Genomic DNA, 12,875 nt, shown 5'->3' with positions numbered 1-12,875 from the left:
GTCGTGTCAAAGTCTTAAGCACAGGTTTTGATTGATGACCCTTTCTGGCTAACGTAGCTTTCAAGAAAGCCAGGGGGCTTCCCGGGGCCGGGTCGTCAGCGTAGTGGGCTGTCCACGCGGCGTCCTTCAGCTCCGTGAGCGGCACTGCCGGCCCATCCTGCCATCCTACCGGGAACACGCTCGGTTGCGGATCTTGGTCTTTTCTTTGTTCTCATAAAACACATGTCCGTTGAGGTAGGATGTTTTCCTTTTCTTTTTTTGCTGGCAAATTACACGCTTAATTCAGGAGTCGAACGCCCTTGTCCTTGCCTTTCGCACTGTTCAGGCCATACACACGACGTCGACCCCGCCCTCACATGCAGCTGACAGGCTCCCATCCCTCACACCTTGCTCTCTGACTCTGCACCGGGTCCGCTCCTCCCCCTCCCCCACTGCTTGTCCCCCCAGCTCTAGGTAGCTTGTTGTTGAAACCTTAAAATCGAGAGCGAGGCTTTGATCATTCCCGGTGTCAGGTGGTCCTGCTGACCCACGGACAAGCCTGCTTCTGTGCGTCTTGGCTGCTGCTTGTGCCACCAGGACACCTCTCCTCCACAGCCCAGGCCTCCCCTGTCCCTGGCCACGCAGATGGCAGGGTCCTTAATAAAACACTTCCCTCGATCCCCCCAGCCACAGACTTCCTGTCCTCAGGGCTCTCACGTCACGTGGCTCAGCCGCTCATGGCATTTTTCATTAACTACCCTGGTCTCGTCACCTCTGCCGGCGTCTTCCTTGCACCTGCCGGAGTGAGCCCCGCCGGGCTGGGGTCTGCAGGCCTCCGTCGCACTGGGCCCCACACGGTCCCTTCACAGATGAGGCCCTGGCCCTCTTCCTCTGCCTGCTGAGTCCTTGTTGCCCGTGGCCCCCGTGAGGAGGGAAGGTCCGGCTCATTTGTCCTGACTTACTGCTTTCCCCCGACCCTTCGCCAGGTCATCAGGCCACGCCGCACAGCAGCTCACGGGTCGGCACAGCGGTACCGTTTGCCGCTGTCTCGTTGGTGCTGGTCTCATCCTTCTGGCAGGATATGCGCTGAGCTAACTGCTCAGGGCGGAGGCTCGGACCTACTGTGCTTCTAAATTAGTGGCTTTGCGAACGGTTTTTGACCTGATACCCCACTTTGCCCCCGCACCCATTAGATAATTTGAGACTCAGCACACAAATAAAACCTGGTTTAGTACTGAAACAAACTGACTTATGTGCACTCTTATTTGTTTTACTATCTGTTTTTTTTTTTTTAAAATGCTGGCATGACCCCTTAAACCGATTTGCCGCCAGGACTTTGAAGCACCCCGTTCTAAATTCCCTCGTGGATTATGCAGGGTGTTGGAATCTGTCACAGTCGCTCACACAGGTCATTTATACTGATGACCCCAACAATGAATGGCATTGTCACTTGGGTTACACCAAGAGGCTTCCAAACTTGATGCCATAAGGGTTCCAAGAAGAGAGAGAACTTCGGACGGAGGTGGGAACGTCCTGACACTTGCCTGGTACACACAGAGGGCTCGCACTTTAGTGGGTGGCCGTCACCGTATGTCTGCTCATCTCATGACGGGGGTCCTCACAGTTGTTACCTGTTTACGGATGAGGTAACAGAGGCTGAGACAGGACCAAGGCCAGAGCCGGGACCAAGAGCTAAGTTTCATTGCTTTGAGAGCCCCAGCCCTCGCCACGTCACAGGCCGACCCCAGTGATGGCCGATAAGGCACAGATGGAAGTGGTTTTTCCGGCATCTTTTTATCCACTGCTACCCCAAGGACCCTTAGAGTGAATAGTCCTCTTGTTCATGAAATTGGTTTGTCTGGTTTGGAAAATGAGCTCACTATTGACGCCTCCAGGCAGCTGTGGGAGAACTGGGTTTGGAGCAGGTCCTGTAACAACTCCCGGCTCCATTCATTGTCCCGGATGCCGCTTGGAATCCGGAAAAGGCTTCCTCTGGGATCTCGGGGGTGGGCAGGGCGCGCCAGGCCTCCTCTGCCTTTTTTCTTTTAATCATGCAGCGCTCTGTGTGATTGACACATGAGTATTCGCCCTGCATCTGCGCTGATTTCGGCGTCACAGGTTTTCGTCATAGTGGAGAAGCTTTATTTAGACTGTGAACGATTAAATTACTTCTGGATCGTGGCTGCGAGTGGCTTTCGTCAGCTCCGGGGTGGCAGGCCGGTGAGAAGTGCGGCTACAGAGCCAGACTGTGTGGCGTCTGATCCCAGCTCCCCCACCCCGGGTGTTGTGGACATCTCTGGATCTGGGCCTCCACCTTCCGGTCTGTGGCCTGGGGACGTGGCCTCCCTCGGGACTAGTGCGCAGGGGACAGTGCGCGAACTCAGTGTGTGCGCAGCCCTGGGGACGCGGCCGCTGCCTGGTGGCCGGAGCTCTGGGCCCTGCCTGCAGAGATGGCAGAGGCCTGGTTGTTCTGCTCGTGAGTTGAGACCTTTGTTTAGCTCCCTCCACTGCGCCTGTTCACGTCTGCGGTGTTCGCAGGCCTTGCTGGGCTCCCTGGTTGTCGTTCGGCCCGAGAGCATTTTCTGCCTCTCACAGTCATGTCAGGTCTGAGGGGAAGACGGGCGATGGCCTCCCGCAGCCGGGGCTGTGCTCGGGGCCACACAGACTCCTCCCCGCTCCCCTGTCCCCTCTGGGACATGTTGGCCCCTCTTGGCAGCTGTGGAAATGAGGCCCAGGGGTTCTAAGGGCTTTGCTGGAGGGTATGGCTGGTTCTTGGCGGCTCTGAATTTGCTCCCTGACCTGTCTGGCTCCAGAAGGCCGCACTTTACCCGTGTGTGACTCGGCCTTTTGCCCCTGGAGCCCCGCACCTGTCTGTCTTTTCACAGAGGAGGTCAGGCCTGCTCCAAGTGGCTGAGTGCAGGGTCCTGCAGGCCCAGCCCCTTGCCGTCGTGTGCCGGAGGGCAGGCCACCTTACTCTGAACCTCTGTTCCCGCACGCATCTTGAAAATGGGGTGACCCTCTGCGTAGAGCTCATCGTGGACATAAAGTGAGAATGTGTGCGAAGCACACAAAAGCACAGATTCTGGAACATCTAACTTGGGGCGGATGTCTTTGGCCTTGGCATGTGGTTTGCTGGGCCAGGGTCAGCAGCTGAGTAGCAGCTCATGAGCCTTCATGACTGATTCTCGTTTAAATGCAGCAAGCCGCAGACTTTCTCAACACACAGCTTCTGGTAGGTTTCCTGTAAAAATGCAGGGTTCTGACTCCCAGGCTCTGGGTCGGAAGCTTCCGGGTGGCTGGCGCCATGTCACAGCGGGCCACCTCGCACATGTGTGGGCACTCGGATGTTTGAGTCGATGGGAAAGCAAGTCTGTTTTCTCAGTTTGGGGTAAGTGGGGATCATTTCGGTATTTTAACGGACCCACTTTAAGTCAGGGCGAACAGCATTAAGATACTTAATCGGCCTGTGTGTTTTGAGGAGGTCGTTGGTCCTTTTCACTTTCAGAAGCTTCTGTAGGCCTTTCTGGCTGAGGATAATTGCTTGCCAAATCACTTTACCGGTAACACCCGCTTGGCAGCTACTGTCAGTAGAATTCATTTAGCAATTAATCACCTTCCACTCGTGGTAGGCTTCTGTCGTTATCTGGAATGATTATTTAAATCTTAGGTTAACTACCTACTGGTCCTGTCTTCCCAGCTGGGTCGTCTTCTCTTCAGGGAGGGTCCTGAGAGCCTTGCCTATATTGGTAACAAGAAAATGTTTTCTGTTTTCCTTTTTAATTTGCAAAGAGCTAAGGGTACACACGCTGTCACACGCACACAATTTCAGAAGCCGGACTCTGGCGCCAGGTTGCTTGACTCTACTGAACTCTTCCGGTTGAGCGTGTGGAATGTGGGTCGGCAGGTGTGACCGAGCCCTTCACGGTTGCAGTCCACGGGACGAATGAGTGACCCAGTAGTACGAAGACCGTTCTCAGATTTCCAGGCCATGGCACAGTTGTTTATGTAACAGCTCGCAGTGATGGCTCATGCAAAGATGTTGAGGATTTCTTTTTTGATGTTTCTTTAAGAAAATGTAACAGCTTTAACCACCTTTATGCAAAAGATTTTTAACCCGTTCCATATTTCAGAACAGATTTAAAGGGCTAACAGAAATACATAAATGCCATGGCATGAAAGGGAATGGCTTAGACGTTTAGGATGGGCCCACGTGGGATACGACATAGGAGGCCCGGGGTCCAGCGAGTGCTGGAAGTGGCCGTTGCTCTGGCTCTGAGCTCCCCAGGGGCCGCGATGATAACCCCCTGTGATTACAGTGTTCAGAACACGCGCCCATGACCCAGGACAAGCAGAGGAGACCCGACAGGACGTTCGTGGGCCCTGCTCAGGGGCAGCTGGGATGAGGAGGCCCTTAGGGACTTCCCGCCACATGGGGAGTGCACGGTCCTCGTGTCGTAAAGCGACGGCCCGGGCTGCAGGGCTGTAGGACCCTCACCTTGGCAGCATTTCCTTCTGAATAGCAAGAAATGTTTTCAGTCCATCATCCTCAGTCACCTTAAAGGACTTCGTAACAGAAAACGCTCCTGCTCTCAGAAGGGCTTCGCGATATCGGAGCCGGCCAGGCCCGAGTCACACCTGGTTTCTTTGTCCTAGGAATATGAAGACAAGGCTGGACGACCTAGCAAGCCGCCCTCTCCAAAGCAGAATGTGAGGAAGAACCTTGATTTCGAGCCACTTTCCACCACCGCACTCATCCTGGAAGACAGACCAGCGTGAGTCTTGAGAGTGTAGAGTGTTTGCCTGGGCAGATAAGTGGAACTTGCTAATGGCCTTTTCATTAGAAGAGTAACTAGGATCACAAGAGGGAGGAGGAGCAAGCCTCGTCACTCATTGAAAAGCTGCGTTCCTCCTCATGCCCTATGTTAATAACATGAGTTATAGAGTGGCAGCGAATGACTGATCTGGGAAACTGTCCTTTAACATAGAAGTTGTGCTCAGGATTTTCCATTCAGGTGATTTTTCATTTTAACGTAGCATATTTCTTTTTTTTTTTTTAATGCCCACAGCACTTGGTCTTCCTAGGTGGTCTCCCACCCAGGCACTGACCAGGCCTGACCCTGCTTAGCTTCCGAGGTCAGATGGGATCAGGCACGTTCAGGGTGGCGTGGCCGTACACTTAATTTAGTATTTAACAATACTTAAACAGCCGTTATGGATTAGAGACCAGCTTGTAGCCGTGAGCAAACACCGGGAAGCGGGCTCCGAGGTGGCTTTGGGGCGGCACCCGGGATTGCAGAGCAGGGCCCGCACTCGCCCCTGGCTTGCGCGGGATCTGGGGAAGCAGGATCTCAGCAGGTCCCTCCTGGCTCCCACGTGTTTGGTGAGGAGATCGGCCTTGGCGGTGGGTGTACAGATGGTGTTTGGGGACCGCAGTGGCAGAGGGGGCTGGCTCCATGGTGCCAGGCCACACTTACTTCTTTTTAAGTGTTACGTTTCCATCGAGCATTGTGTTAGTAAATAATATTTGAAGTGTTCGTTTTGTTTCCCCAGTAATTTTATTTGATATTTATAATGGTGAAAAATCATTTATCTTCTCTCAAGAAATCTCCCGGCGAAGCCAGCTGACGAAGCTCAGAAGCACAGGCAGCAGTATGAGGAGATGGTGGTCCAGGCCAAAAAACGAGGTTCGGAGCCCCCACGCGCGCGGTCCGCAGGGCAGCGCGAGGTTCTGTGTCTTCCTGGGACTTTTCATTTCACCGTCTAGATCCCTAGGACAGGACCTTTGGGGAATGCTTTAATATTTTGAAATTTATAATTTTCCATCGAACACGTGTTTGTACTAACTCTCCGCTTCCGGGAGCCGTGTGCAAGTGACGACACTTTGAGTTGACGCCGGGGAGGACGGCGACGGGCCGGGCGAAGGCCTCGCCGCAGGGCGGGCTCCGTTGTCCTTGTTCCCAGGAGGATGTGATAGGGTTTGGTAAAATCCGTTGCAGACGCTAAAACGCTACGATTCTAGCATGTGTAAAAAGTATGTGTGATAAACATGGAACACGCTACAACGTGGATGGGTGGATGGGTGAACCCGAGGACGTTGTGGTCAGTGACGTGAGCCAGTCACAGAAGGTCAAGTGCCACGTGGCTCCACTTGCATGGGAGTCTCGGAGGAGTCAGATTCACAGAGACCGGGGTGGGGGGCGGGGGCACGGGACTCGTCGTTCACTGGGGACAGAGTTTCAGTTAATAAAGACGAAAATGTCTGGAGACGGATGGCGGTGATGGCTCACGACAGTGTGACTGCTCGATGCCGCCGGTTGTACGCTTACCATGGTTAAAGCGGTCCATTTCGTGTTGTGTGTGTTTCGTGACAACAATAAATACAGAAAAGGGTATGTAGATTAAATGCACGGTATTTCTCAGAATCGCTGTCTAGGTGTGAAAAGCGATGCTTATGCTGTGAGCGGTGAGGGCAGGGGCCGGGGGGTGGGGCGCACATGGGGCTCCTGGTGCAGGGGCGCGCCAGGCAGGGCCCCGGGGGAGCGCACCCGGGCTCCTGGTGCGGGGGGCGGGGGTGCACCGGGCAGGGCCCGGGGGGTGGGGCGCTCGCGGGGCGCCTGGTGTTCTTGTAGATATGTGTTTCGGTCGAGGCGGTAGGTTCACAGGTTCGTCGATTTTTGTGGTAATTGGTTATGTTTTATTCTCTGCCTTTCAGTATGCATGTTTCACTCCAAACGCTTATGAGAGGCGGGTGACGCCCCAGCCGCGGGCTGCACGCGGCGTGGGAGGGGAGGTCCCACTGCCCCTGCACGGCCATTTTCCTGGGTTTTTTGCAGCATGGATCTTTGAGAAAGACTACCTTATTTGAAAATGGTGGAAATTCGTTAACAAGCGTTTTCTTCTTCTCGTCGGTTGCGGGTTCTAGAGCTGAAAGAAGCGCAGAGGAGGAAGAGGCAGCTGGAGGAGAGGTGCCGGCTGGAGGAGAGCATCGGGAACGCCGCGCTCACCTGGAACAACGAGATCCTGCCCAACTGGGAGACGATGTAAGCTGGCACGCGGCCACCCCGCCCCGTGAATCGTTTCCCCGGGCCCTCTGGGCAGCGCCCGGCCGGATCGCAGCTCGTGTCGCAGCCCTCGAGGCAGCGGCCCAGTAGCTGCACGTCGCAGTCTCCCTGCCCGTGCCCTGGCTCAGGCCTCATTCCTTGCCGGCTCCTGTGGCAGCAGCCCCCTCCCCCCCTAGTTCGTCATCTCCTCGGCAGCCAGAGGCATCTTCTAAGGCCCAAGTCTGGGTCACTGCCCGACTTACAATTTCAGTAACTTTCTGGGACCGTAAAATGTGAATTCCTTTTTCCGTAGCCCCGACTTCTGTCTCTCCGCCACTCGGATAGAGCCCTCTCTGTGGGGAGCCCCAGGGCCTTTGCACGTCCCAGCCCCACCTGGAGTGCTGTGCCCCCGACTCCTCATCCAGCTCCCTCTGTCCGTTAAGGCTCAGGCGTCCTTGGGGAAGAGGCCCTGGCCTCACTGCTTCTGTCCTGAGTCAGAGGACGGGCCCCGGGTCTTCCTTGATGACAAGCCCCTGTGGCCAGCACCAGCAGTCCGGAAGCTGTGGTCATCCGTACACCCGGGGGACAACTGTAGGTCTTCCATTCTGCGCGTTCAGGATGGGTCGGGCAGTGTGGGCAACAGTCCCAGGGTTAGCACAGAGACAGGTGGCTCCTTTGGGGCCTGTCCCTGGCAGCAGGGGCTGCCAGGGGGCTTGGAGCCAAGTGACAGGACATTGGGGACTCAGTTCTCTCATTGCTGGGGGTCAGGTGGCCCTGCTGGAGATCCTACCCGGGAAACCGGCTGTTCTTGGTGCTTGCTTTTCTCGGTAGTGTCTTTCTTAGGCTGGACCCAGGCAATGCTCTTTCCCAAATGGGCCCCGGTAACACGAGTTGAGGTCCTCAGAACCGGATGCTCTGGGAGGCAGGGACTCAGGTGTGACCCGGCCTGCAGTCTCGGCCGTGGCCCCACACGGTGCTGTGTGGAGAGCCCGGGCGAGCGTTTGGCACCTCTTCCCGTCTGCCGGCGGGGTGTCCCTGTGAGCAGCGGGCCTCAGCGCCTTGCGCAGCCCGGCGCGTGCTGAGTCGGCGGGGTCCTCCTGCCATGGGGGTGGGGCCGCGGGCCCGAGAGTGCCGCCTGTGTGTGTGGGGGTGCGCCAGCTGCCCCAGAGTCACCCTGGGGTCCACCCTCGCCTGCAGCTCTGCAGCGGGGCCCCCGGCTGGCGCAGTACCCATGGCAGCTCGGTTACTGCGCGCGCTGCGCTTCCTGCTCAGAAGGCCCCTCCCACCCGCCGTCTGCTCGGGTCGCTGCGGTCGCTGAGACCCGGCGGAGACCGGCGTCCGGGGCCCCTGCTCGCGGTGGCCCTGCTCGCGCGGTGTCCTGGGCGCAGCCATCGCAGGAGTTGCCCGGCAGTTGTAGGCAGCTGTCGAGCTGGTCTCTAGCGACGGGCTGTGAGCCCCCCAGGGCGGAGGCTGCGCCCCGCTCCTGTGGTTTGCAGCCCTGTTTCCCGGCGGGCGGGTACTTCTTCACTGGGAGCAAGCTCATGAACTCACCTTTCCTTTTCCGTCCAGGTGGTGCTCTAGAAAAGTTCGAGATCTCTGGTGGCAGGGGATCCCTCCCAGCGTGAGAGGCAAGGTCTGGAGCTTAGCCATCGGCAACGAGTTAAACATCACCCACGGTGAGCAGCTCGCGCGACCCCAGGCCCAGCCCAAAAATTGAACCATTTTTCGTGAGATTTATAACATCTATCTTGTGGAAATAGGTAGTTTTTAAAAAGCACCTCCAGAAGTAGAGGTTCAGAGACGTTGCTGCGCACTTATTTCTGGACGCTGGCACTTGGACCATCTTTCCCGGAGGCCATCAGCGTCTGCGCTGTAGCTGTCGGATACCCACTTTGGGAAGTGGTTCCCAGTGGTTGGTGGGCGTGGGGGTTGGGGAGGGGGGCGCACAGTTGTTTTCCTCGGTCTCCTGCCAGAATGATCAAAGCCAAGCCCGCCTGCAGGCAACCGAGCGCGGGCAGAGCGGCCCCCGTCCTGCCCTGGCAGAGCAGCAGACTGTAAGCCAGGTCCCCCAGGGGCTGGGAAGCGCCCGTCGCTCAGGCCTGTACCTCTTGGGGCGCCGTCGTGTTGTTAGACTCCGGCCGCGTGTTAAATAACAGGCCCCGCCCGGCGAGCCCGGGAGCTCTGCCGTGTCTTCCGAAAGTGGTGATGGCGAAAGAAAGTAAGGTGGCGAAAACTCCGGGCGGCTGCAGGTAAAGCCTGAGCGATGGAGCGGGGACCGTTGCTGACCCAGGAGTGTGCGGGCCGGGCCTCCGTGGGGTTCTGCCTCCGCGCTCGGGGAGGCCCGCGTGTCACGGTACAAGCCGTGGGCGGGAGTCATGTCACTGTCACTCCCACGCTGCTCAAAGAGTTACTGGGAAGTAGGTCCTAACGTGGAGCTGGTTTGGATGTGGTCTCGTGAGAACCCGTCTCGCTTCTCTGCTGCCACAAGCACCCTTCTTTTCTGCAGGCTGCGCCTGCTTTGCCTGCCCCCCGCCCCCTTCAGGCTGCAGGACCGGGGAGACCGTGCCCGGGGAGCAGTTCCTGCCCGTCTTCCTTTGGAACCGGCGGGGATTCCTGCCGGCCTCCGCCCCTTCCTCAGTCGGGTGGTTGTCGGTTGTACTGACCCGTGTTCTTCCCAGTGCCATTTGCTCTGGATACGGATGTGAATGACGGGGACCTCGTGGTCTTACCCCAGGGAGCCCCCAGCCGGGTAGAGGCGACAGCCTCACAAGCCCGTCGGGTTCTCGTTTTGCGGGGGGCTGTGCAATAGAAGGAAATGCCGGGCGTGGTGGTGTTTGGTGTGTGCTTTCTTTGCACGTGGTGGTGTCTGTAGACGGTAGGGGTACCTTCAGGCCGAGTCGGGCTTCCTTGAAGGAGCCTTAACACGCGTGTGGTCTGTAGGTGACCTTTAAATAGCCGAAGGAAGCAGTGGTGTGTCCTCTGGCATTTTGGGGGACCCATACTCACATGTGCGCGTGGGACTTACCTGGGGGCTTTTCTTCCAGAGCTCTTCGACATCTGTCTGGCCCGGGCCAAGGAGAGGTGGCGGTCCCTCAGCACGGGAGGCTCTGAGCTGGAGAACGAGGGTAAGTGCGGCGCCCAGGCTGCCGGGCGACTTGGTCAGTGGTGGACGTCACTGTTACATCACAAAGACAGTGCATGTGACTCAGGTAGTGGAAAAGGGACTCTTTTTAGAGCAAACAGGTTGAAAGAAAAAGCTTCCACAGGGAAGAGAACGTGGCGGGTCCGGCGGGGTGTGTGTCCTCGCGTGCCGGGCGCCGGTCGTAATCACGTGGCTTCCTTTGCCTCGTTCACGTGATGGACGTCGCCTGGCACCCAGGGTCACTCGGGCGCCGCAGAGGAGCCGCGTCCCAGGACGATGCTTTCCAAAGTTCCCGTGACACACACGATGCTTCTGCTGGTAGAATCTGTGTGTCTCGTCGATCTTTTTTTATATCGCCTCTGCGGCGTTGGCGTTCAAAAAAGCAAACCGGGCTATTCGCGAGTGTTTGCAGGGGCAGCGCGCGTGAGCGCCACACCGCCACAGCTCCCACGCGTGCCAGGCGTCCGCCAGCCACGTTCGCGCTCGGGTGATCCTTTGGGGTTCTCCGTGCCTGGAGTTGATTTGCGTAGATGCCCTTACTTGCGCCGTTGCTTCCTCTGACTGTCGATGACGGTAACATCAACTGGGGTTTGTATTTCGTACTCTAGAAACTCTCTGATGATGATCTAGCGTCAGATGGTGCCGTGAGATTTTCGCTCTTTAAGAAACTACAAGCAGTTACAGACGTCGAGGGTGGACCGTGTGGGTTTCTGTTGTAATTAGGTCCATGTGCTTCTGAAAAACTTCTTTTCCTCATTTTTTTTTTTTCACAAAATATCGAAGCCTTGCAGTGATGCCACCTGCTCGCCTCGGAGAGGTGTAATGACTCTCGCTCGATCTTTTGGTAGATGCCAGTTTTCCAGCGGCGGACAGAGAAGCCAGTCTGGAGCTTATTAAGCTGGACATTTCTCGAACGTTTCCTAACCTCTGCATTTTCCAGCAGGTAGGCAGTGGTGACTCATTGGTCTCAAGTATGTTTTGTCTGAAATTCAGAGATGTCAAAGTACACAATCAAATTTATAATCAGGTTTGGAAAATACTTAGGTGTTTCGGGGGTCTACAGAGGGAAGGTGGGCCTTACTTACTGCATTTAGACTTTGAAAGATGAGGGTAGCGGGTGCTTCTGAACGCACATTCGACATGGCTGTGTTTCCGCTTTCGAGGACAGTGCTGCCCTCCTTTGAAGTGCATGTGTGAGACACTTGGCGGGTCTAGCCCCGGGGCCCCGCTGCTGCCGCCCGTCAGCGAGGCCGTGTGCCCCAGGCGGGTAGACCAGGAGCCTGGCGACACCCCCGGGCACCGGCGCCAGCCACGGGAGACCCCCCCGTCGCCCCCCTCCCGCCCGCTGGCCCCGGTGTCACCTGGGCCCTCCCATCGCCGGGTTTTCTTCTCCGTCCCTCTGTGTCCCAGGCGTGTCTCCTCTTTTGTAAGTGTGGAAACGTGACAGTTCGGGCCACGGCATTCCTCCTGTAAGCCACGTGTGGCCCCCTGTGCAGTGACTTCTGGTCACACACCGCGCGCACTTTTCCTCTGTGTTAACTGCAGCCAAGTGCACGATGCCGAGAGTAGGGTCTGGTGACCGGGCCGGTCCTCCAGATGTGCGGCCTCAGTGGGAGGCGCCTCTGTGCTCGGTCAGGAAAAAGAAACTGCAGCTTAAAGTTATAGAAGGAATTAGAGGAACTGGTGGCAATCTCGTCGGGACGGAGGAACCGGGAGAAGGGAATGAAATGGAGGCCGTTGGGGCTTCAGACTGAGAGCGTGTTTCCTAAACGTACTGCCACGTAGAAAACCAGAGAAGAATCAAAGAAGGTGGCAGACAGAGGGACGGGGGGCAGGACAGCCAGCACTCACCTGCTCTGTAGAAACCCGGCTACCTGGTCACCTGTTCAGCTCCGGGGATTATAGTTACACAGGCAGCAGGACCCAGACTAAGGACGTCTTTCCCGCGAGGCGCTCACGCCGGAGCCGCGGCTTTCCCCAGAGCGTCTTGGCAGGGTGGGCGGCAGAGTCCCTTGCTAACCGGGCCTGGCGGCTCGCTGCTAGCACCGTGCTTGGCGCCCGCTTCCTCCTCTGCCAACAGCGTGTGACTGGCGGTGGCCGCAAAGCGTCACGCGCCATTCCGAGCTCTAACAAGACCTCTGCATGTGTTTGCTGTGTTGGTCCTTCTAGGGCGGCCCGTATCACGACATGTTGCACAGTATTCTGGGCGCGTATACTTGTTACCGACCGGATGTGGGCTATGTAAGTGAACTTTTTCAATGTTTTATAACGTGACCATCTAAAAAGAAAGTCAGAATATTGCCCAGTGCATCTTGGCTACAGATGTCAAGTCGAATGCCCTCGTTATTTTGCTGGGGAGTATGAGAAGCCTCATGGTAAACGAGTTGCCTGTTATCTTGCAAAGAAACCGAGCGGGCTTGGCCACCCAGTGACATTCCTCACATTTTAATTGGATTTGATTTTCGTTTTCTTGCATGTGATTTTTTTTTCCAGCATTAAATCAAAGAGCCTTTAAGCAGTAACCATTTCACGGCCGAGCTGCCAGCGCGGCTGCAGCTTGGCAGATGTGCGTGCACGGTTCCTGCCCTAACTCATTAGACGGAACGTGCGCTTCTGCGGCACCAGGAAACCGCGCATCCTGGGGGCAGTGTTTCGGGGGCAGATGCATAGGAGGGGGCAATTTATGGCTTCCCATGTGGCCATGGGGGGCAGGG

General features: G+C 56.8%; 1 protein-coding gene and 1 pseudogene across 6 annotated transcripts in view; one reads left to right on the top strand and one right to left on the bottom strand.

The window, feature by feature from the left end:
- TBC1D14 (TBC1 domain family member 14) overlaps positions 1–12,875 on the top strand; it is a 74,211-nt gene that overhangs the window by 49,870 nt on the left and 11,466 nt on the right. For all 6 annotated transcript variants that reach the window (XM_016161232.2, XM_016161231.2, XM_016161230.2 and 3 more), the window contains 7 exons: positions 4,633–4,751; positions 5,581–5,663; positions 6,902–7,019; positions 8,589–8,695; positions 10,064–10,144; positions 11,010–11,104; positions 12,331–12,402. In XM_016161232.2, the coding sequence (XP_016016718.2) occupies positions 4,633–4,751; positions 5,581–5,663; positions 6,902–7,019; positions 8,589–8,695; positions 10,064–10,144; positions 11,010–11,104; positions 12,331–12,402 (675 nt within the window). The remainder of the gene's footprint in view (positions 1–4,632; positions 4,752–5,580; positions 5,664–6,901; positions 7,020–8,588; positions 8,696–10,063; positions 10,145–11,009; positions 11,105–12,330; positions 12,403–12,875) is intronic.
- LOC118609029 lies at positions 5,037–5,155 on the bottom strand (annotated as a pseudogene).

This window comes from Rousettus aegyptiacus, unplaced genomic scaffold (assembly GCF_014176215.1).
Source record: "Rousettus aegyptiacus isolate mRouAeg1 unplaced genomic scaffold, mRouAeg1.p scaffold_m13_p_10, whole genome shotgun sequence".
Taxonomy (NCBI): Eukaryota; Metazoa; Chordata; class Mammalia; order Chiroptera; family Pteropodidae; genus Rousettus; species Rousettus aegyptiacus.
The sequence above is the reverse complement of the archived record's forward strand: the minus strand, read 5'-3'. Positions and strand labels throughout refer to the sequence as shown.